The sequence below is a fragment of the Geotrypetes seraphini genome, chromosome 4, assembly GCF_902459505.1.
Source record: "Geotrypetes seraphini chromosome 4, aGeoSer1.1, whole genome shotgun sequence".
NCBI lineage: Eukaryota > Metazoa > Chordata > Amphibia > Gymnophiona > Dermophiidae > Geotrypetes > Geotrypetes seraphini.
In genome coordinates, this window is record NC_047087.1 from 40598375 (window position 1) to 40621702 (window position 23328).

Sequence of the window (23328 nt, forward strand, 5' to 3'; positions counted from 1 at the left end):
GAATATAACAGAACCAGGCACCACTCAGAACCCATCACATCCCCACAGATAACCACACCAGACGTCCCATCACAATCAACCAGCATCCACAGAAGCAGGCCAGAACCAGCCAAAACACTTCCGGAGGCTCACACAATCAATCCCCCAGCTGAGGCACTGGGCTCCCACATTGGGGCTCAAAGCAGTCACCACCCCCGGCAGGGACATGGCAGCCTTCCAAGCAGTCCGAGGAGTCCCGACCAATTGACAGTGGCAAAACTGGGCCTCAAGAGCACTCCCCAGCTAGAGTCCATGGCTCGATGCACCAACCACATCCGGACAGGTCCAGGAAAGAAAGGATGCGTTCCCTCAGGTCCAGAGCAGCTGAGAGCTGGGCTGCAGAAAAGATGGGGTACCGGCCCCAGAGGCAGAGTCGCAAGCAGCAGCCCGAAACCAACAACCAACCAGCTCCTGGACACAGGGTCTGCCGCAGGGCTCAGGTAAATGTCCAATAGGCAAGGAAACAGTCCACTGTCATTCCACCAGCCACCAAGAAGGTAAGAGTCTCAAAGAGCCCCAGCAACTGAAGAGAGTCCAGTCCAGAGCCCTCCACTGGGGCCCACGAGCCAGAATCCAAAAACAGACCCCCCCAAAAAAGCTACCAAGAAGCACTACAGAAATCAAGGGGCCGTTGAAAAAGACAAACTCTCGGTCTCCTCCAGCCGGCAGGCTGCAGGCACGGTCTCGTAGAAACTGGTAGAGCCATTATAAGAGATGCGGGATACAGAAGTTATAAGTTTTATATATAAGTTTTGCGGGATACAGAAGAGCAAACCGGATCGTGCGGGCAAAGAGGCGAGAGCAGAGAGGACTAAACTGGCGACACTGTTGTACCACCTTGGTGGAATAATCCTGAAAGCATAAGATCCTGTGATTCTCGTGCATCAGCTGGCGCCCTCCATGAAGAGCCTGTAGTTTTATGAGCGAAATTCAACAGGCGCACAATAATCACTCTAGGTAGGGCGTCCTCCCCCAGCCTGGCTCCCAGCCTGTGGGCTCTTTCCACCCCGCAACGGCCCAAGGCTCTCTGGAAGGTTCAGGGACGAGGGCAGCTAATGTTCAAAAAAGGCGTGAAGTTCTAGGTCAGGCAGAGATTCTGGGAGCCCTATAAATCGTAAGTTATTACACAGGGCTCTGTTTTCTAGGTCCTCCAGGCGATCCTCCAGAGCCCTCAAGCCACGAAGCTGTGCAGCCTGCTGGGTTTCCACACCTCCCACGCGGCCCTTCACTGCACTCACCCGCTGCTGAATTGGGCCAGGTCCCTACTCGCTCCCTCAACGGCTCCCTCAACGGCTCCCTGCAAGGTCTCCAGCTTCGAATCAAGACGCTGCAGTTTTTGGTCCAGCACTGATTCCATGGCTGCCATAACCTCCGCTGTCACTTCGGAGACCCAGGAAGACATGATGGGAGGGCCCGCGGGACTCGAGGCAAGCGCCATCTTGCCGTCCAAAACACAGCTGCGATCCTTATCTTTGTGCTGTGTTTTAGACGCCATCCAGCGGCATACATACAAAACTAAAAAAAACAGCTAAATGCTGGAGGCGTTCAGACACTGGATCGTGCCGCACGGGAGGAAAGGGAGTCAAACAGACGGGAATTTTACGGGTTGGTGGCCGGAGAAGAAGCACTCAGCGTCCTCCGCCGAGCATGACTTCACGTGACCTCTCTAAATGGGCCATTTTTAAACTGTCGGGGAAGCATAATCTTTGTTCTTTAAATTTTATGTGAGAGAGATGATGAATTGACCTATTAATATAACATCTGGTGTGTGACCCATTTAAAGAAGGATCATTTTTAATTTTTTTTTGTATTTGGTTTTTTATTTTTAAAATAGTTCACAATCCAGTCACAAAGTTCCTCTCTCATAGGCCATTTGCTGTGGGTCAAATAGCTCCAGCAATGTCCTCAACTGTTAGTGGGTGGTCGCTAATCTTTTGTCTCCTTTTCTGCTACTTCCACATTAATGTTCTTGTGAGGGATTAGGGGTTTTCCCCTCACTATGGCCCCAATTCACTAAAGTTGGCGATCGTTTCACAGGTTTAGCGATGATCGCCGCTACAGACTCGATTCACTAAACGGCCCACTGCGTGCTATCTGATCCGATCCAACCCATGCAAAATAGCCAAGGAATTAATTCACTAACATTTGCTTTGCTATTTTGAATCGGGTTTTACTATCCTAAAACCCGACTGCTGCAGACCTGTCGGTAACTGTGTTACCAAACACTTTCACAATGGTAAGATGCACTATGTCAGATGGTGTATTGATGACACAGTACAGGTTGAATGAACATTTTCAAACGGAGGAAAAAGCCTCAGACAAGGGCCCTCCCACCTTCACAATGGTGGAATAACGGTGATGGAGTGTTCACCTCACTGGCTAAAAAACCTCCTTCAAATGAAATAAGCACTGTACTGTGTTCTAAATGGCTTAGAAGACATCCAAGATAGATGAAAAAATAAATTTTCAACTTAGCTTCTGTTGATCGGTACACCAACGATGGCCAGCGTTTCACAATTTAGCTGCCTCAGGGTGTATCCGATCAAACTGGAACCAGAAACTTAAAGTTAAAACTGGACCCATGTATATCTTCTCAAGGTTTCAATAAAAACCAACAAAACATATCTTTTAATCCGAATTCTGAACACGTCTCCTGCATCCAAAGATAGCTACACAGAGTATTTGAATATTCCCGGTCTGTTGTCATCATGACCGGAAGTGACAATGCGTCGGTACATTGACGCTAATGAAAACACTGAATGTACTTACTTACAGGTAATCTCAGACTCTTCCCGCAGGCCATTATAAATGTGGCGAATGTTTGACTTGTCAAGTGACTCTGGAACTCACGAACGTCTTTTTACATCCCCATATGGGACAGGTTTTTAATCTTAAACACACTACATCATGTACATCTGTGTTCGTAGTTTGTGTTTATATATTCATGCTCAAAAATCTATGTTGGCCAAACCACACGTTCTTTTAAGACATGAGTCACAGAACACAAGAGTTGCTTATCTAACAACAGATTGCAAGCCCCTTTAGTTATGCACTGTTTGGAGCACAACCATAGGTTTACGGATCTATGTTGTTGTGTAGTTGATCATATTGAAGAGGGCCGTATGAACAGATCCCAATGTTTTTTGCAAGCAGAGCAGTTTTGGATTCATAGTAACATAGTAGATGACGGCAGATAAAGACCCGAATGGTCCATCCAGTCTGCCCAACCTGATTCAATTTAAATTTTTTCTTCTTATTCTGGGCAAGAATCCAAAGCTCTACCCAGTACTTTACTTGGGTTCCAACTGCCGAAATCTCCGTTAAAACCTACTCTATCCCATCTAAACCCTCCCAGCCATTAAAGCCCTCTCCAGCCCATCCTACCCCAAACTGCCATATACAGACACAGACCGTGCAAGTCTGCCCGATACTGGCCTTAGTTCAATATTTAATATTATTTTCTGATTCTAGATCCTCTGTGTTCATCCCATGCTTCTTTGAACTCAGTCACCGTTTTCCTCTCCATCACCTCTCTTGGGAGCACATTCCAGGCAACCACCACCCTCTCCGTAAAGTAGAATTTCCTAACATTGCTCTTGAATCTACCACCACTCAACCTCAAATTATGTCCTCTTGTTTTAACATTTTCCTTTCTCTGGAAAAGATTTTGTTCTACGTTAATACCCTTCAAGTATTTGAACGTCTGAATCATATCTCCCCTGTCCCTCCGTTCCTCTAGGGTATACATATTCAGGGCTTCCAGTCTCTCCTCATACGTCTTCTGGCGCAAGCCTCCTATCATTTTTGTCGCCCTCCGCTGGACCGCTTCAAGTCTTCCTATGTCCTTCGCCAGATACGGTCTCCAAAACTGGACACAATACTCTAAGTGGGGCCTTACCAATGACCTGTACAGGGGCATCAACACTTTCTTCTTTCAACTGGCTACGCCTCTCTTTATACAGCCCAGCATCCTTCTGGCAGCAGCCACTGCCTTGTCACACTGTTTTTCGCCTTTAGATCTTCAGACACCCAAGGTCCCTCTCCCCGTCCGTGCATATCAGCTTCTCACCTCCCAGCATATACGGTTCCTTCCAATTATTAATCCCCAAATGCATTGCTCTGCATTTCTTTGCATTGAATTTTAGTTGCCAGGCACTAGACCGTTCCTCTAACTTTTGCAGATCCTTTTTCATATTTTCCACTCCCTCTTTGGTGTCTACTCTGCTACAAATCTTAGTATCATCTGCAAAAAGGCACACCTTTCCTTTTAACCCTTCAGCAATGTCACTCACAAACATATTGAACAGGGACTCCACTACTTACCTTTCCTCCCTCTGAGAGACTTCCATTAACCACCACCCTCTGGCGTCTGTCCGACAGCCAGTTTCTAACCCAGTTCACCACTTTGGTTCCTAACTTCAGCCCTTCAAGTTTGTTCAACAGCCTCCTTTGAGGAACCGTATCAAAGGCTTTGCTGAAATCGAAGTAAATTACATCTAGCATATGTCCTCGTTCCAGCTCTCTGGTCACCCAATCAAAAAATTCAATCAGGTTTGTTTGGCACGATTTACCTTTTGTAAAGCCATGTTGCCTCGGATCCTGTAACCCATTAGATTCAAGGAAGTACACTATCCTTTCTTTAAGCAACACTTCCATTATTTTTCCAACAACTGAAGTGAGGCTCACCGGCCTGTAGTTTCCTGCTTCATCCCTGTGACCACTTTTGTGAATAGGGACCACATCCGCTCTCCTCCAATCCCCAGGAACCACTCCCGTCTCCAGAGATTTGTTGAACAAGTCTTTAATAGGACTTGCCAGCTCCTCTCTGAGCTCCCTTAGTATCCTGGGATGGATCCCGTCTGGTCCCATCGCTTTGTCCACCTTCAGTTTTTCAAGTTGCTCATAAATACTTTCCTCCGTGAATGGCGCAGAATCTACTGCATTTTCTCGTGTAACTTTGCCAGACAATCTCGGTCCTTCTCCAGGATTTTCTTCTGTGAACACAGAACAGAAGTATTTGTTTAGCACATTTGATTTTTCCTCATCACTCTCCACATATCGGTTCCCAGCATCTTTTAGTTTAACAATTCCATTTTTCATCTTCCTCCTTTCACTAATATATCTGAAAAAATTTTTGTCTTCCATTTTTACATTTCTAGCCATTTGCTCTTCCGCTAGATGTATCTCTCTCTTGGCTTCTTTCAGTTTCACCCTGTAGTGATTCATAAATTAAACAGTGAGGAACCGGAGGGTTTAAATCTTAAGTTAGATTGGAGTACCTTTTATTGAAGGATCATCATTGAATTTTCATCTGAAAGTAAAGACATTAGTAGAAAAAAAGAGAAAAAAAAGATGAAATAGTAAAGAAAAACTTGGGGGAAAAAGGAATTAAGTATAGTTTAATCACATCAATGGAAAGAGAACACACTATACATTAAAATCTTTTTTCATATATTTTTCTTCACCCTCTTACCCGTGAGTAAGTACATTCAGTGTTTTCATTAGCATTAGTGTACCGACGCATTGTCACTTCCAGAAATGGGAAACAAGGTAACCTGGGGACATACCGAAGATCGATTTAATGCAAATAGATGCGAATTTGAATAAAACTATAGCCTCAATCGGTAGCCTGAGCCAATCAGGGCTTTAAGCCCCTCCACGGTACATCATATGGGGTGGGGCCTAAGGCCCGCATTGCGTCACTAAAGGCCAGAGGAGCTGGAGGGACTGACCACCCCTCCTGCTCCCAATTTATAGGTACCGGTGGGGGGGGTTTCGACAGCAGGGGGGAGTGGTCATCCCTCCTGCCATTTGTTTTTGTAGGGGGGGGAGGAGAGGGGCCGATGCCATATTTCTAAGCGCAGGTGTTTGTTGGGAGGGGGGGGGGATGTTTGTCTGGCTGTGGGCAGGCAGGGGAGGAGGGGGCCGATTGCAGGAGGGGACCAGGCATTCTTCCTGCCATAAGTTCGGTGGGCAGGAGGCTCCGTGCAAATCATTTGCATGCAAAAAATATAGTGAATCAATCACTGTTTCAAAATTGGCCCTTTTATTTACCGTCTTTTAAACAGCATGAAAACATGGGGGAGAGGAATGAGGATGCTCATATTAACATGTAAAATATTTTTTTAGTTAAGTGGACTGAAGGAAGGAGACTATATTGTTGCAGTTGAAGGCACAGATTGCAAATGGTTGGGTGTGGATGAGATTATGAAACTGTTCAAAGACATACCTGAAAAAGGCATTGAGATTCAAGTAATAAGTGCCCAGGAACAGACTTCTTGTCTGGTAAGTGAAAATTCAGCTTTTTTTCAGTGCTCAGCATCAGGATTCACAGGGGTCAATAGCTAATATCTTTAATATGATTTGCTCTGGTGTTATATATGTAGAATACCTCTCTTCATCAGACCCCCCCATAAAATTATATACGGTTGTCATACTGACCCTGTACCAATATCTTCATACACTTTCTGCACTGGCCCTTTTTCCAGCCAGACAGTGATTTCTTAAGCCATCTGTACAGCTTGCAACAGGCTAAGAACCAAAGCAAAAGTTCATATTTATTCCCTCCCCCTAATGCTCCTTGCATGGTCAGCCCAGCTATTAGGCAAGATCAGGCAATCTCCTAGGGCAGAAGGTGTTTTTTTGGTGTTTTTTTTTGAGGAAGCCAGCAAAGAGTAGCTACAGTCAAAGCAAAACAATTGATGCTGACAGCTACAGAAAGCCCATCAGTGCAAACTTTTACCTGCAGGAAGGGTAGATGATTTTCAAGTAGCTTTTTTAATGTCTTATGAAAATTGTCCAGAATTCAATGAGCACAAATAGGTAAATGTTTAGACTGTGGGAGATCAACATATATATTCTGATGACCAGGAGTGCACGGAACACTTGATTATTGTGCACTTTTCGGTGCAGTTATCAGTAGAAGTTGTTTCAACCTACTTATAATAGGGGGGAGTTCTAGGTGGGGTATGGTATTAGCTTGTTTTATTGTAAAATCTTTTGATGAAAAAAAATATGTTGACCTCTTGAACTATAATGCTGTGAGTGTTGAACTGGGTTTTTATTTTTCCTTGGCTATAGGTAATGTTCTCGCTTTCATCATTAAAATCTGTTTAAATATAGACTGTGGGAGATCACTGGCAATCTCTTGCAATCCACAGCATTTCCAGAAATACAGTGCTGGCACTGTATCTTGCCACCAGCACTGAATTTCTGGTCTATTTTTGGATGGCCAAGACATATGTCGATATTCAGCGGCTAGTCATCTAAGTCTCAATGGCCAAAGATAGACTACCCATTTAGGTGGTTATCTTTGACCGCTGAACTTAGCCAGCGAGCCTCTGAATATTGGCAGTGACCAGATATGTTGCGCGATATAGCCAGTCATTGACCAATCTGCTAAGTCAGATATTCAGTATGAGATAGCCGGCTGTGTGCTGTTTAGATAACCGAGAACTGTTCCCAGCTGTCTAAATAGTGCTGAATATCAGCCCTAAAATGAATAAAAGAAGCAAAGAGCCATTCTCACTTGCCTATAAAAAGGAAAATCAAATAAAGTTTCTACAGTTCTATATTAACGATTAATAGTAGCAATTCCTAAGAATTTTTTTGACTGGTATATAATTAGAGGGAAGCAGCTGCAGATATGCTTTTAGCATTAAGGTGCTTATTTTCAAAGCAGATGGACGTCTTCATTTATTTATTTATTTTAGAATTTATATACCACTTATAACCTAAGTAGTGTACATTCAGGTACTCAAACATTTTTCCCTATCTATGCTGGCAGACACTCACTCTTATCTAATGTATTCTGATGTTGGAGAGGAAGTTCCGGGCCAGCCAGGCAGTGATTGGCTGGCCCAGAACTTCCTCTCCGACATCAGAATTGACAGGGAGAGGAATGCTGGTCGGTCCGATGCTTCTCCAGGGAGAGCTGGGGCAGCGGGGAGAGAGGAAGGCTGATCGGCCCGGTAGATCGGGACGGCAACATGAGTCTATCACGGAGCCTGGGATGGGCTCCGCGATCAACTCGCGTTGCTTTCCCGTTCTACCAGTTGATCATGATCGACGTATTAGGCACCCCTGCTCTAATGCTTTACCACAACTCAGTAAAAGGGCCCCTAAGTATTTTTCCTACAGATACACAGTGGGGGGAAAAACCTTTAGTACATACAGGTATTCCCGATTCAAGCCCTGAATTTTATTTAAGGCTCTAACAGCATTATTAAATGTGAATATGATTAATGCAGTTTGGTTTACAAAGTGATTCTAGTATTATTTTTCTACTGTTATACATATTCAGAAATGATTTCTTTTCTTCATTTGCAGCATAACAAGTGTGCAACATATTCCATGGGCATGCAAAAAACATACTCCATGATTTGTTTAGCTATAGATGAAGACAAAAATGACAAGACCAAAAAAATCTCAAAGAAACTGTCTTTTTTGAGTTGGGGATTTAAAAACAGACAGAAAGCAGCAAGTACCCTCTGCCTTCCCTCAGCTATCAATGGAAAATCTCGGGTGGAAAAGAAATTGTCTCCTTTTACTGATTTGAACTATGATGGTGTGTTATATTGACAAACTATATCTATGAAATCAGATTTCAGAATGTAAGTTGTTTATTCTGTAACTGGATTTCTATGATTTTAAATATGTTTGTGATCCCAATGCAGATGGAAATCCTCCATCGATGACTGTAGGAAAAATAAAAACCTCTTTAGTGGGAATATAACAAATTTAGAGCCTCTTTTATGAAGTTGCACTAGCAAGTGTCACATGGCAAAAGCCCAGAAGCCCATAGGGATTTAAAGGGTTTCAGGGCATTTACCATGATGACCCGTGCTAATCAGCTTTATAAAAGAGGCCCTTAGCATCTGCAATAATTCATTTGATTTGACTTTTGTGATTGAGGGCCAGATTCTCAAAACTTAAGGTTACCTTTAACGCAGTCGCTAAACCGGTTCCAGACTGTTTAGCATGCATGTATTTTAGAGGCGGATTATCAAAACTGCTTACCATGGTTGTTTCTGAGCTTCCTAGCAGTCTCTGACTCTGCCATGCAAATGGACTCATCAATATTTAAATGAGCACTCCAGTGGCTTCTTCAACATCACTGAGTGATTCTCCAGGCATGGTTTCGGCTTTTTGCAATCAAAAATCAGCGACTGGTTCGGGGCTGCCGGTACTATGATAAGGCGCAGCTCTGGTGTGTGTTTTGACTGTGGCTCATGAAAAAAAAAAATGATGACATGATTCATATAAATTATAGTCTTTTTTTGTGTGAGTGTGTGTGTGTGTGTGTGGAGGATGATGGTGGTGGACAAAAGCACGCTTCTTGAGCGCATGTATTTTAGCCATGTCTTGTGTGTTTCTGGCTGTGGTTCATGATAAAGTTTGACATTAAAACCAAATTACAAGATTTATATGAATTATATAAAGCAGGTTGGGGGGGGGGAGAAAAGGCATGTCTTATGCGTGCTTGTTGAAAGCCAACATTGCATCTCCCCTCCCTTCATCCAGTAGCTCTGACACACCTATGATTGACACACCTCTTATGGTGTTGCTTTTCCTGGCACATGCAAACATTTATGCCTCTTTTGATCAATATCACCAGCGACTCATCTCATGTAAATTTTAGCGAACCTTTGCTACTCTCTGCCAACCTCATTTGCATGCGCAGTTTTGGAGAATGACTCGCCTTTTTTAAATCGCTACAATAACGGCTGTGACAGCGGCCCATTGGTTTTTACTACAAAGTTTTGAGAATCTAGCCCTGAGTGTTGTCTTTTTGATATGGATGATATATATGGAACCAAATATTATGAAAGATTTTGTATTAGAAAAATTTTTTAAACACATGGCAATAATTCTGCCACGAGTATAACCTTAATCAGAATTAAGAAGGCTAGATGCCTGATGTGGTTTTTATTTGCTGTCATTATGTTACTGTGTTTATCCCAGGACAAGCAGGCAGCATATTCTTGACTGATGGGTGACGGCACCGATGGAGCCCCAGTACGGACAGTTTTAGAGTGATTGCACTCTAAGAACTTGGAAAGTTCTAGTAGGCCGCACCGCGCACGCGCGAGTGCCTTCCCGCCCGACAGAGGCGCGCGGTCCCCAGTTTCTTAGTTTCCGCGGAGCTAAGAAGTCGCATTTTTCAACGGCTGTTGAAATTTTTTCTTATACGCCTTCCCGCTCGCGAAACCTTTTTGGGAGTTTTTTCCCTTCTTTCTTTTCTTTTTCTAAAAAAAAACAACAAAAAACCGAGAGTTTATTTCTTTATTTTTTTCTTCATTTCTGTTTTGCCCCAGCGGGGCCTACTGCCACCATCGAGGCCTCAGCCTTCGATTTGGCAGAAGCCGTTTTCACTTTCATGCCCCCCCAGCCAGGGTTTAAAAAGTGCCAGTGGTGTGCACGGCCTATATCCCTCACGGACCCGCACAACTGGTGCTTACAGTGCCTGGGTCCTGAGCATCAGGCTTCCACCTGCACCCGCTGTGCCATGTTAAAAAAACGTACATTAAAAAATCGCCAGATACAACAGCGATTACTCTTCGGTGCCGATATGTCCGATCCTGCGGCATCGACACCGGCATCGGCCCCATCACAGTCGGCACCCACTTCGTCGACACCGCACCGGCGTCGCAACATCCAGATAAGCCGGCTAAGAAGCCTTCCCTGCTGGAGCGTCCTCCGGTCTCGATTGCAGTGAGCCCAGTCCTGCCGACCGTGAGGCGCCCGCGGAAGCGCTCCGCCCCTATCAAGGTGAGTCCCTCGACCTCGGGCTCCTCATCTTCGGGGCGTCGAGCAGCACCGCAGGTACCGCAAAAGAAAAAGGCGGTACCGTTGCCCTCTTTGGATGAGCGCATTGCAGCCGTCCTACAAACACAGCTCAAGGAGCAGTTACAACAACTCCTTCCTGCTCTATTGGCACCGAACCTTCCGGTCCCGGTCCGGTCTGAGCCGCCGGTACCGGTAGTGGAGCAACCTTTATTGTCTGCGTCCACTGTCTCGGTACCGGTTCACTCGACCTCATCGATATCGATGCCAGTTCTTGCACCGGAACCGAGAGCCCAGCATCAGTCGGTGCAGACTTCGGCACCGCTGCAGTCGGTAACATCTCCCGGTACCGTATCTATGAGGTCGGGTAAGTCGGCACGCAAATCCCGACACCTAGAACCCTCTACTCCGGAGTCTCGAGACCGTAGCTCCCATATTAGGGACCCTGATCTGTGGGGTGACTCCAAAGAGCCTTTTTTTTCTGAGGGTGAGTGTTCCTCGGATGAGGATGATCCTGCTGCTCCAGATCCATCCTCAAAACAGGATTCTACATCTTTCACTTCCTTCCTGAAAGAGATGTGTGAATCTCTTTCCATTCCTTTGGAGGCTGAGTCTAAAAAATCCAAGGCCTTCCTTGATGCCCTTGACTTCGATCAGCCTCCAAAGGAATTTTTGAAACTCCCTCTTCATGACATCCTGAGGGAAACTTTCTATAAGAACCTAGAGACTCCTTTGACCATCCCAGGAGCTCCCCGTAAATTAGATTCATTATATAAAGTAATCCCTATTCCTGGATTCGATAAGCCACAGCTTCCACATGAATCTCTGCTTGTGGAATCTACACTTAAGAAGTCCACGGGAGCCAGTGTATATGCTTCTGTCCCTCCTGGCAGAGAGGGCAAAGCCATGGACAAATTCGGTAAGAGGTTATACCAAAATGCAATGTTAGCTAATAGATCTGGTAATTATGCTTTTCACTTTTCTTTTTATCTCAAGCATCTCCTTACCACCATGGCTTCCTTTGAAAGGTACCTTCCTCAGCGGAAACGACAGGCTTTCCACCACTGCTCGTCTTCTCTTTTCCAACTCCGTAAATTTATGGTAAGATCAATTTATGACACGTTTGAGCTTACCACTAGAGCCACGGCCATGTCTGTGGCCATGTGCCGCCTTGCCTGGCTTAGAGTATCCGAGCTTGATGTCAACCATCAAGATCGGTTGGCTAATGCCCCATGCCTGGGGGATGAGCTCTTTGGGGAATCCATGGACTCGACCACCCAAAAGCTCTCCGCCCATGAGACTCGCTGGGACACTCTGCTCAAAACGAAAAAGAAAGCTCCACCGGCACGACCTTTCAGACAGCAGTCGGCCTATCAATGCCGTTATGTGGCTCGTCCATTGCCATCAGCTCCCCAGCAACCTAGGCGTCAACGTCAGCAACAACGACAGACTCCTAGGCCACAGCAACAGCAACCTGTGAAGCCACCTCTACAGCAAAAATCTACGCAGCCCTTTTGACTTGATTCTCCAGGGCATAGCCAGCGTCCAAACATCTACCCACCTACCTCAACCTATAGGTGGCCGTCTCACTTTTTTCCTCAGCCGGTGGGAAGTTATCACTTCGGACCAATGGGTCCTCAACATCATCCGCCATGGCTACTCTCTCAACTTTCAGACCCTGCCTGCCCAAAGTCTACCAAGAGAGTCTGCTTCGAACACTCCTCAGTCTTCCCTCCTTCTCCAGGAGGTTCAATCCCTCCTCCTTTTGAACACCATAGAGGAAGTTCCTCTAGATCAAAAGGGACAGGGATTCTACTCCTGTTACTTTTTAGTCCCCAAAAAAACAGGAGATCTCAGACCAATTCTAGATCTTCGCGATCTCAACAAATGCTTAGTCAAAGAAAAATTCAAGATGCTTTCTTTAGCCACTCTCTACCCTCTTCTCAATCAAGACGACTGGCTATGCTCCCTCGATCTCAAAGAGGCATACACTCACATACCGGTCAATCTGACCTCCAGACAATACCTCCGTTTCATGATCAATCACTGTCATTACCAGTACAAGGTGCTGCCCTTCGGCCTTGCCTCCTCTCCAAGAGTGTTCACCAAATGTCTGATTGTGGTGGCGGCCTTTTTACGCTCTCACCACCTTCAAGTCTTTCCTTACCTGGACGATTGGTTGATAAAGGCCAATTCATCTCAGACAGTACTCCTGGCCACCAACCAGACCATCCTGTTTCTCCAACTTCTGGGGTTCGAGATCAATCTACCCAAATCTCATCTCATCCCCACTCAGAGACTTCAATTCATTGGAGCGGTGTTAGACACAGTCCTCATGAGAGCGTTCCTGCCGTCCAACCGTCTTCAAACTCTTCAGTCTCTATGTCAGCAGGTGCTTCCACAACGTTCCATCTCTGCCAATCAAATGATGATACTCTTGGGTCACATGGCCTCCACAGTTCATGTCACACCCTTCGCACGTCTTCACCTGCGCACTCCTCAATGGACCCTAGCTACCCAGTGGTCCCAAGCGACGGATCCCTGCTCACGACACATATCTGTGACATCGTCTCTTCGTCAGTCTCTACAATGGTGGTTGATATCCTCAAATCTCTCCAGAGGTCTTCTGTTCCATCTACCTCCTCATTAACTTGTCATCACCACCGACGCCTCCCCTTATGCCTGGGGAGCTCATTTGAACGAATTCCAAACTCAAGGACTTTGGACAGCCCAGGAAATGAAGCATCACATCAATTTCCTGGAACTCAGAGCGATGTTTTATGCCCTCAAGGCCTTCCAACATCTTCTCTTTCCTCAAGTCCTCCTGCTGTGCACAGACAATCAAGTTGCGATGTACTACATCAACAAGCAGGGGGGGACAGGCTCTCGCCTCTTGTGCCAGGAAGCCCAGAAGATTTGGGCTTGGGCCACAGATCACCAACTTTTTCTGAAAGCTATCTACATTCAGGGAGAACAGAATTCTTTAGCAGACAAGCTCAGCAGAATTCTTCAGCCTCACGAGTGGACACTCGATCCTTTAACTCTACAGTCCATCTTCGCTCAGTGGGGCACTCCTCAGATAGACCTCTTTGCAGCTCCTCACAATCACCAGCTGCCCCTATTCTGCTCCAGACTCTACTCTCCTCACCATCTGGCAGCGGATGCATTTCTCCTCGATTGGTCCAATCTGTTCCTGTACGCTTTCCCTCCTCTGCCTCTCATGTTGCGAACCTTGTTCAAGCTCAAGAGGGAAAGAGCCACCATGATTCTGATTGCTCCACGGTGGCCCAGGCAATATTGGTTCTCTCTTCTACTTCAACTCAGTGCCAGGAAGCCTTTTCTTCTTCCGCTGTTTCCTTCTCTGCTTACGCAACATCAGGAGACACTTCTGCATCCCAACCTTCCGTCTCTGCACCTGACAGCTTGGTTTCTCTCGGGCTGACTTCTCATAATACTTCTTTGTCTCAGCCCGTTCGTTCCATTCTGGATGCCTCCAGGAAACCGGCCACTCTGCAATGTTACCATCAGAAGTGGACACGATTTTCTTCCTGGTGTCACATAATCCCACTTCCCTTGCTGTGGAGACTTTGTTGGATTATCTACTTTCTTTGTCTGACTCTGGCCTTAAGTCTACTTCCATCAGAGTCCACCTTAGTGCTATTGCTGCTTTTCATGAGCCAGTTCATGGAAAACTTCTCTCGGCTCATCCCTTGGTGTCCAGATTCATGCGGGGTCTTTTCAATGTGAAACCACCTCTTAAAGCCCCTCCTGTAATCTGGGATCTCAATGTGGTTCTTTCCGCCTTAATGAAGCCTCCATTTGAACCTTTGGCTACCACTCCTTTCAAGTTTCTCACTTGGAAAGTACTTTTCCTTATTGCTCTTACCTCTGCGAGGAGGGTCAGTGAGCTACATGCACTAGTTGCAGATCCACCTTTTACGGTCTTTTATCATGACAAGGTGGTTCTGCGTACACATCCAAAGTTTCTCCCGAAGGTTGTCTCTGAATTCCATCTCAACCAATCCATTGTTCTGCCTGTCTTCTTTCCGAAACCTCACTCTCATTCTGGAGAACAGGCTCTACATACTTTGGACTGTAAGAGGGCTCTAGCTTACTATTTAGAGCGTACTAAGCCCCACAGATCAGCTCCCCAACTCTTTCTGTCCTTTGATCCGAATAAATTGGGACGTCCTGTTTCTAAACGTACGTTGTCTAATTGGCTGGCAGCGTGCATTTCATTCTGTTATGCTCAGACCGGACTGACACTGGAAGGTTCTGTCACGGCCCATAGAGTTCGAGCTATGGCAGCATCTGTAGCTTTCCTCCGTTCCACTCCTATTGAGGAAATCTGCAAGGCTGCTACTTGGTCCTCAGTTCATACTTTTACATCTCACTATTGTCTGGATGCTTTCTCCAGACGGGATGGACACTTCGGCCAATCTGTTTTGCAAAATTTGTTTTCCTAATGGCCAACCTTCCCTCCATCCCTCTTTTTGTTAGCTTGGAGGTCACCCATCAGTCAAGAATATGCTGCCTGCTTGTCCTGGGATAAAGCACAGTTACTTACCGTAACAGGTGTTATCCAGGGACAGCAGGCAGATATTCTTGCGTCCCATCCTCCTCCCCGGGTTGGCTTCTTAGCTGGCTTATCCTAACTGGGGACCGCGCGCCTCTGTCGGGCGGGAAGGCACTCGCGCGTGCGCGGTGCGGCCTACTAGAACTTTCCAAGTTCTTAGAGTGCAATCACTCTAAAATTGTCCGTACCGGGGCTCCGTCGGTGCCGTCACCCATCAGTCAAGAATATCTGCCTGCTGTCCCTGGATAACACCTGTTACGGTAAGTAACTGTGCTTAATATTAATGTATCTAACAGGGTTGAAGTATGAAAGTGTCTTTTTGTATGTGTAAATTTGCCTAAGAATGAAGTTAACATTGATTTGTTGAACAATGTTCTGTATTATTTTTTAACTTGGATTAGAGTAGAGAGAACAGAAGGTATTTTTAATTGCCTTATTATCAGAGGGAACTAATTGCACTTTGTGATTACCTAAATTGCAGTTTGCTAACACAATAGTGTTAGATTGAGATGCTATCTACAGGGTAGATAATATGCTATTTGATACTCAAAATGTGTTTTCAGTGTTTAGGGTAAAATGGGACAATATGAAACATGTAAATATATTTTTAAAAGTAGCAGTATAAAGTTTATCTTACATGATATAGTGGATGTAAATACTTATTTAAGAGAGAAAAAAACATACTGCAGTTGAGTCTCTAGGGTCTTCTACTAAAGTGTGGTAAGTTTTTGCACATATGCACAACTACAGTAAGTGTGGTAAATATGCTCAGCATCTGCTCTGCATTTACCACTCAAGACACTTACTGCACAGGCATCACATTACATACATTACCATATAGCATGGGTGCAGTCATGCAGTTTATTAAACCATGTAATGCAGTGCCAGCGCAGGGTAAAACACAATGGTCTGCCATAGTGGCAGCAGCTCCTTCCCCTTTGAAACATCAAACAGTAACAAACCTGATCACAAATCTCCGGGATGATTCCTCCTCTTCCTAACTCTCACACTATAGGTAATGAGCCCCATCAAAGGCACACCACTACTCAAATATGTTTCATGCTAATCCAGGAAGTACAGTCATATGAAAAAATTAGGTTTTCCTCTTGTACATCTTCCATGCAAGTTAAATTTGTGCAGTTTCTTTCTGATTGTAGAGGCATGCACTTTCACATCAACAATAGCAAGAGCCTGCTGTAGGTCCCATGATGACATTTTAGGGTTTTTGGAGACTTAGCATCTTGCGGTCTGCTCTGGGGGGTCAACTTGCTTGGACAGCCAAACCTGGGCACGTTGGCAGTTGTTTGAAAGGCCTCCACTTGTACACTATTTTCTGGACTGTGGCATGGCTAATGTCAAATTATTTCAAGATCTTTTAAAATTACTTACCAGGTTTATAAGCTGCTACAATCTTCTTTCTGAAGGCCTCAGACAGCTCTTTTGATCTCACCATGGTGTTCACTCGCCAAAGCAGTCATGAGCACACCAAACTAAATGTCTGAGGTTTAATTAAGTAGGTTAAACCTTCTTCAAAATGCTAATTAACGATGTTCTAATCATGTGCACCTGATGTGATACACCTGTGTGTGATTTGAGTCACTTTAAGTGGGAGGATATGTGGGGGGGGGGGGGGGTGTCCTAATTTATTCCTCAGTTAGAATACACATTTTTGTGGATATCTTTTGTTTCATGAGTAAATCAAGGAAACATTTTATTGTTTACCTGCAATTACATCACTTTCTTTTCCAGAGATAAATTAAAAAAAAGATTTAACATCGATATGTGAACATTTCTTAAGAAAGAACTGAATATTTCATGGGGTGTACTAATTTTTTCACATGACTGTAATTCTATAAAAGTTGGCTAAAGTTAAATGCCAGGATGATGCATGCTAAGTGTGCATTCTATAGCAGTGTTAAGTCTGCTTTTATGTCCTTAACTTTAGGTGCAACCATTTGTACAATGTCAAAGGCGCCTAAATTCTATCAATTATGCAGGTCATACTGACAGTATTCTAAAAAAAATACTTGGCATGTCCCTGCCTCTTTCGCAATTATATGTTATAGAATTTAGGCCCTAACGTTATAGAATAGTACCTAGGCGCATAACTGCAAATTAGTGCCAATTAAGCCCCACCTGGAATACTGTGTGCAATTCTGGAGGAATAAATTAGGACACCACCCCCCACATATCCTCCCACTTAAAGTGACTCAAATCACACACAGGTGTATCACACCAAACTAAATGTCTGAGGTTTAATTAAGTAGGTTAAACCTTCTTCTCCTTGATGAGGTCCGAAATCTCTGCAGAGAACCACTGTGGCTTATTGTTCCTTCGCCGTTTACTTACTGATTTAACATAGCGGTTTGTTGCTTCTTGTATGGTGGCTTTCAAAGTAGACCACATTTCTTCCACGTTATCGGTTTTCTCAGAGAAAGGTAGGGGAGGGTCATTGGGGTGGGCAGACTAGATGGGCCGTGGTCCTTATCTGCCATCTATTTCTATGTTTCTGTTTCTATGTTTCTAAACTATGTGCGTAAGTTAATTGAAAAGGCACCAACTCGTTATTCTATAATCTACATGTAGTTTTGTGCACTAAACACAAAAATGTGCTTGCAAGATTAGAGAATTAAGGGGCTAATATATAGGATATCTACAAGGTATATGCATGAGATAGGTATACATACATCCCTTCTTTTGTATGGGAATCTCTCTCGTGGATATCCTGAAAACCCAACTGGTTGGCTATGCCCTCAGGATGGGGTTGAGAACCACTGTACATGGAATGTGTGGGTAAGTGATGGGGGTAGGGATAGAGTTCATTGCCTAGGGGGTGCAGGGCTTAAATCAGGGGTATAGCAGATGGGGAGAATCATCCTTGAAGGGTGAGGAGTGTCATTGCCTTATAGCAGGGGTAGGGAACTCTGGTCCTCGAGAGCTGTATTCCAGTCGGGTTTTCAGGATTTCCCCAATGAATATGCATGAGATCTATTTGCATGCATTGCTTTCAATGCATATTCATTGGGGAAATCCTGAAAACCCAACTGGAATATGGCTCTCAAGGACCGGAGTTCCCTACCCCTGCCTTATAGGATGGTGCATCAGGAGTTATCCTTCCCAGGAACATGGCCACACTACTGGACTGCCAGCAGCACTGCTATAATTAAATGTTATTTCTTGAGGTATATTAAGTGCAATGTTGCTATCGCCAGGTGTGACAGCTACCACACACCACCAGCCCATATGCTATGTATCACACTTGGCCATTCCCCATCTGCGGTCATTGCATACCCATGACTTACTCCTACCCAAGTTAAACAGCACAGATATTTATTACTGCACTGACAGCTATTAGTGCAGACCTGTACTAGCTACTTAACACAGCTTCATAACAGTCCCTTTGTTCTACCCCAGAATGATGTAATATCTCATTGCTTTGGAATTAATATATCCTCAAAATAGTTTTATGTTGAGGATGATGAGCTGTTTGTAAGTGACAATCACCCCTTGGGCAAGATTTTCCATATGCACTTTGAACATGTAATAACTGACTAAGCTGTAGTATTGTGTTCCAATAAGGGAAGAACCTTTTGTAGTTACATGGTACAGTTTTATGTTCTAACTCAATTAATAAAGGTTTAATATTAAAACATGCATAAAAATGTCCTGGTCTATTTCTTTGTTCATCATATTGCTTGTTTCCAAAAACATTTGTATTGAACAGATACAGGAAGAAAGAGGTGGCAAATAGCAACAAAAACATTTAGTAACCATGCTTGTGGCCTAATGAAAAAAGTATATTTTTTGGCCTGGTAGGAAAATGCAGCAATAATTTCTTCCAAATCAGTTGCAATCAGTGCTTGACTTCTAATACTTACTTACAACTATCTGGGACATTTTTCCTCTAATTTGATTGTCCCATTCTCTCCACCGTACTGAGTTAGTTCATTGCAGCAATGATCCTAGAGGTCAAGGCTTTTTCTGACATTACATTTCATGGGCTCTAAACAGCCAGCAGGTGTCGCAACAATACATATGACTGCTCTTTCTCCCCCACTTCACCAAGGGCTATGAATGTGTAAAATCCTTAACAGACCTAGGAAATTTAGTAAGGTACCCTCTACAATGGTAGAGCTCAGCAGTGTTGAAGGAAAGGATAGTGAGCTTCCTGGAATCCAATGGGTTGCAGGGTTCAAGGCAAGGCTTTTTACCAAAAGAAAATCCTGCCAAATGAATCTGATTGATTTTCTTTGACTGGGTGACCAGAGATATGAATAATGGATATGCACTCAATATACACTTCTCCCTCCGAATCCACGGATTCGGATATTCGCAATAGTTTTTTTTGGTTGGGGGAGGCCGATTTTTAATTTTTTTTTTGCCTATGTTTAAGCCTTACCTGGTGGTATAGCGGGTTTTCGGGGCAGGAGTGATCTTCCTATACTCCTACCCCGTGCAGATCACTCATAGGAAATGACTGCCGTGAGCTCCCGTAGTCTTTTCAGAGACTACAGGAGCTCACGGCAGCCATTTTCTATGAGTGATCTGCACAGGGCAGGAGCGTAAGATCGCTAGACCACCAGGTAAGGTCCGGGAGGTGGGGGTGGGTCAAAGCTGGCTGAGAAGTTATTCACAGTTTTTCACACTTCACGGTCCAGCTCTGCACCTAACCCCCGTGGATATGGAGGGAGAACTGTAGTTCACTTGGATTTCAGCAAAGCTAATACAGTTCTTCACAGACTTATGAATAAGCTGAATAGGATGAAGTTACTATCCAAAGTGGTGAGCTAAATTGGAAATTGGTTGACTGACAAGAGGATAGTGATAAATGGTATCCGCTCAGAGGAAAGGATGGTGAGTAGTGGAGTGTCACAGAGTTCAGTGCTGGGGTTGATTCTCTCTAATATATTTGTGAGCAATGTTGAAGGGTTAGAGAGAAAGATTTGCCTTTTTGAGAGGATTGCCCAGAGGGAGAAGAAAGCATAAGAGATCTAGAGCAATAAGAAGAATAAGGTTTGGCAGTTAAAATTTAATGTGAAGAAATACAGTACATTGTTCTCCTAAGGCTTCCACGGCTGACATTATGATTGTTGCTGTTTGGGTCTCGCCATGTCTGGGTAGGTAGAACCGATGGTTCAGCCATTATGCTATGGCTTTCTTCAGGGTATGCTGTGAGATCTCCTGTTTGTCTTTATATATATATATATATATATATATATATATATATATATATATATATATATATATATATATATATATAGTGGGTTCACTGACCTGATTGAGAACAGGGTGGACTGTTGGTCATGAATTTGAATTTTGGCTGGAAAGTTTGTTAGAAACACAAATTTGAATATTGACAGGAATGTCCATTGGACACAATTTTAAATTCTGGTGGGTAGGTTTGGTCACATTTTTAAAAATTCTGTCAAAAGGAAAAAAAAAAAAGAGGGGGTGGAAACTTAAATGGAGGAAGATGGTGCTTGTCCTCGGCCCTAGTCCTTTTTGCACTGAATTTCTTTTGGATGAGCAGTTGCCATGCTTTGTTTATGGAGAGTCCTTTATCTCCATTGAAGTTATTGGGGTGTCTTGCTATCTCTATTGCCGTTTTGATTCTTCTCGGCCACCAGCGGTCTTCTTTCTGCAGGACTTTTGTTTTATTAAATCTAATCGTATGACCAGTTTCCCTGCTATAGAGGTCTATAGCTGATTTTTCTGTGTTGCAGAGCTTATGGTGTCTCTTGTGCTCTTTCAGCCTTTTCTCTATAATGTGTCCAGTTTCACCAATGTTTCACATGTGTAGGCTGTTTTGATGATGTTTTTCTTTAGTAGTTTCTCTATGCAATCTGTTACTCCTTGGACAAAAGGAAGCACTACCATTTTTTTGTTCTGTTGCAGCATTGTTCTCTAATGGATGTTTGCCGTTGCTGATTTTCTGGGTTGGGTATCCATAAATTTTAGAGCTAGAGAGGTAGCCTTTCTGCTGTAGCCATTAGCAAGAAACGTGTCCTGCAGGGTGTCATAAGAGCATAATGCCTCCGCTGGGTCAGACCTGAGGTTCATCGTGTCCAGCTGTCCTCTCACATGGCGGCCCAACAGGTCCAGGACTTGTGCAGTAATCCTCTATCTATACCCCTCTATCCCCTTTTCCAGCAGGAAATTGTCCAATCCTTTCTTGAACCCCAGTACTCTGCCCTATTACGTCCTCTGGAAGCGCATTCCAGGTGTCCACCACACGTTGGGTAAAGAAGAACTTCCTAGCATTCGTTTTGAATCTGTCCCTTTTCAACTTTTCTGAATGCCCTCTTGTTCTTTTATTATTCGAAAGTTTGAAGAATCTGTCCCACTCTACTCTCTTTATGCCCTTCATAATCTTGTAAGTCTCTATCATATCCCCTCTAAGTCTTCTCTTCTCCAGGGAAAAGAGACCCAGTTTCTCCAATCTCTCAGCATATGAAAGGTTTTCCATCCCCTTTATCAGACGCGTCGCTCTCCTCTGAACCCTCTCGAGTAACGCCACATCCTTAAGGTACGGCGACCAATATTGGACGCAGTACTCCAGATGCGGACGCACCATTGCCTGATACGGTAGGATAACTTCTTTCATTCTGGTTATAATACCCTTCTTGATTATACCTAGCATTCTATTTGCTCTCTTAGCGGCAGCTGCGCACTGTGCCGTCTGCTTCATTGTCATGTCCACCATTACCCCCGTCCCTTTCTTGGGTACTCTCATTCAATAACATCCCTCCCATCGTAGAGTTGTACCTCAGGCTTCTGCTTCCCACATGTAATACTTTACATTTTTCAACGTTGAACTTCATCTGCCATCTCGTCGCCCATTTCCCTAGTTTGTTCAAGTCCCTTTGCAATTCTTCGCCGTCCTCTTTAGTCCAAGCTCCACTAAATAGTTTGGTGTCGTCCGCAAATTTTATTATGTCACACTTCGTCCCTGTTTCTATATTTATGAATATATTAAATAGCAGCGGCCCGAGCACCGAGCCCTGCGGGATACCACTCGTGACCCTCCTTCAGTCCGAGTAGTGGCCCTTTACTCCTACCCGCCAACCAGTTTCTGATCCATCTATGTATGTCATCTTCCACCCCATGGTTCTTCAGTTTCTGAAGTAGGCGTTCATGGTGTACCTTGTCAAAGGCTTTTTGGAAATCTAGATATATGATGTCTCTGGGGGTCTTCTCTGTCCAACCGTTTGTTAATTCCTTCGAAGAAGTGCAATAAGTTTCTTTCTGATGGCTGCCTGGGTTACAAACTATTAGTGCTCTGTTCACTAGTGTATGTGTGGCTGGGTTTCCTATATACCATGTGTCCCAGGCTTCCATCTGACTGCTTTCTGATCATTACATCCAGAAAGGGGAGGCATCTATTGGCCTCTGTCTCCATGCTGAATTTTATGTTGGAGTGGCTGTTATACAGATGGTTTACAAAGTCAGAGGTTTTCCCATCCATGGGGTCAAATGATGAAAGTATCATTTACATAGCAGATCCACAAATTAGATTTAAGCTTGGCACTCTCTAGCAAGGTGGTTTCTAGAGACTCCATGAATATGATGGCTACCACCAGGGAGAGCCCATTACTGTGCTAAAGTTCAAATTCATGACCAACACTCCTCCCTGTTCTCAATCAGGTCAGTGAGCTAGATGGATCATTGGCCTAACCTCGTATGATGGTTGCTATGTTCTAACCACAAAACATCTCCAAAGACATCCTTTATTTCATTTATTTAACTTCTAGGTTCTTCGGTTCCTTTGAAATGATTGTTGCCATTTAGGGGCTCTTTTATTAAGCTGTATTTAAGGTGTGAGCAAAACCCACCTAAGGGCACATTAAACCTATTTCTTGCCCGCCAAAGAAAAGCCTTTTTTGTATTTGTATCATTTATGGCCAAATGCTAATGTTACCATTAAGGTG

General features: G+C 44.3%; 1 protein-coding gene across 2 annotated transcripts in view; it reads left to right on the forward strand.

Annotated features, from left to right (window-relative positions):
- RHPN2 (rhophilin Rho GTPase binding protein 2) overlaps window positions 1–9283 on the forward strand; it is a 119471-nt gene extending 110188 nt beyond the window's left edge. For both annotated transcript variants that reach the window (XM_033943394.1, XM_033943393.1), the window contains 2 exons: window positions 6169–6324; window positions 8368–9283. In XM_033943394.1, coding sequence (XP_033799285.1) covers window positions 6169–6324; window positions 8368–8619 — 408 coding nt within the window. In that variant the 3' untranslated portion in view covers window positions 8620–9283. The remainder of the gene's footprint in view (window positions 1–6168; window positions 6325–8367) is intronic.
- Window positions 9284–23328: the final 14045 nt, after the last annotated feature.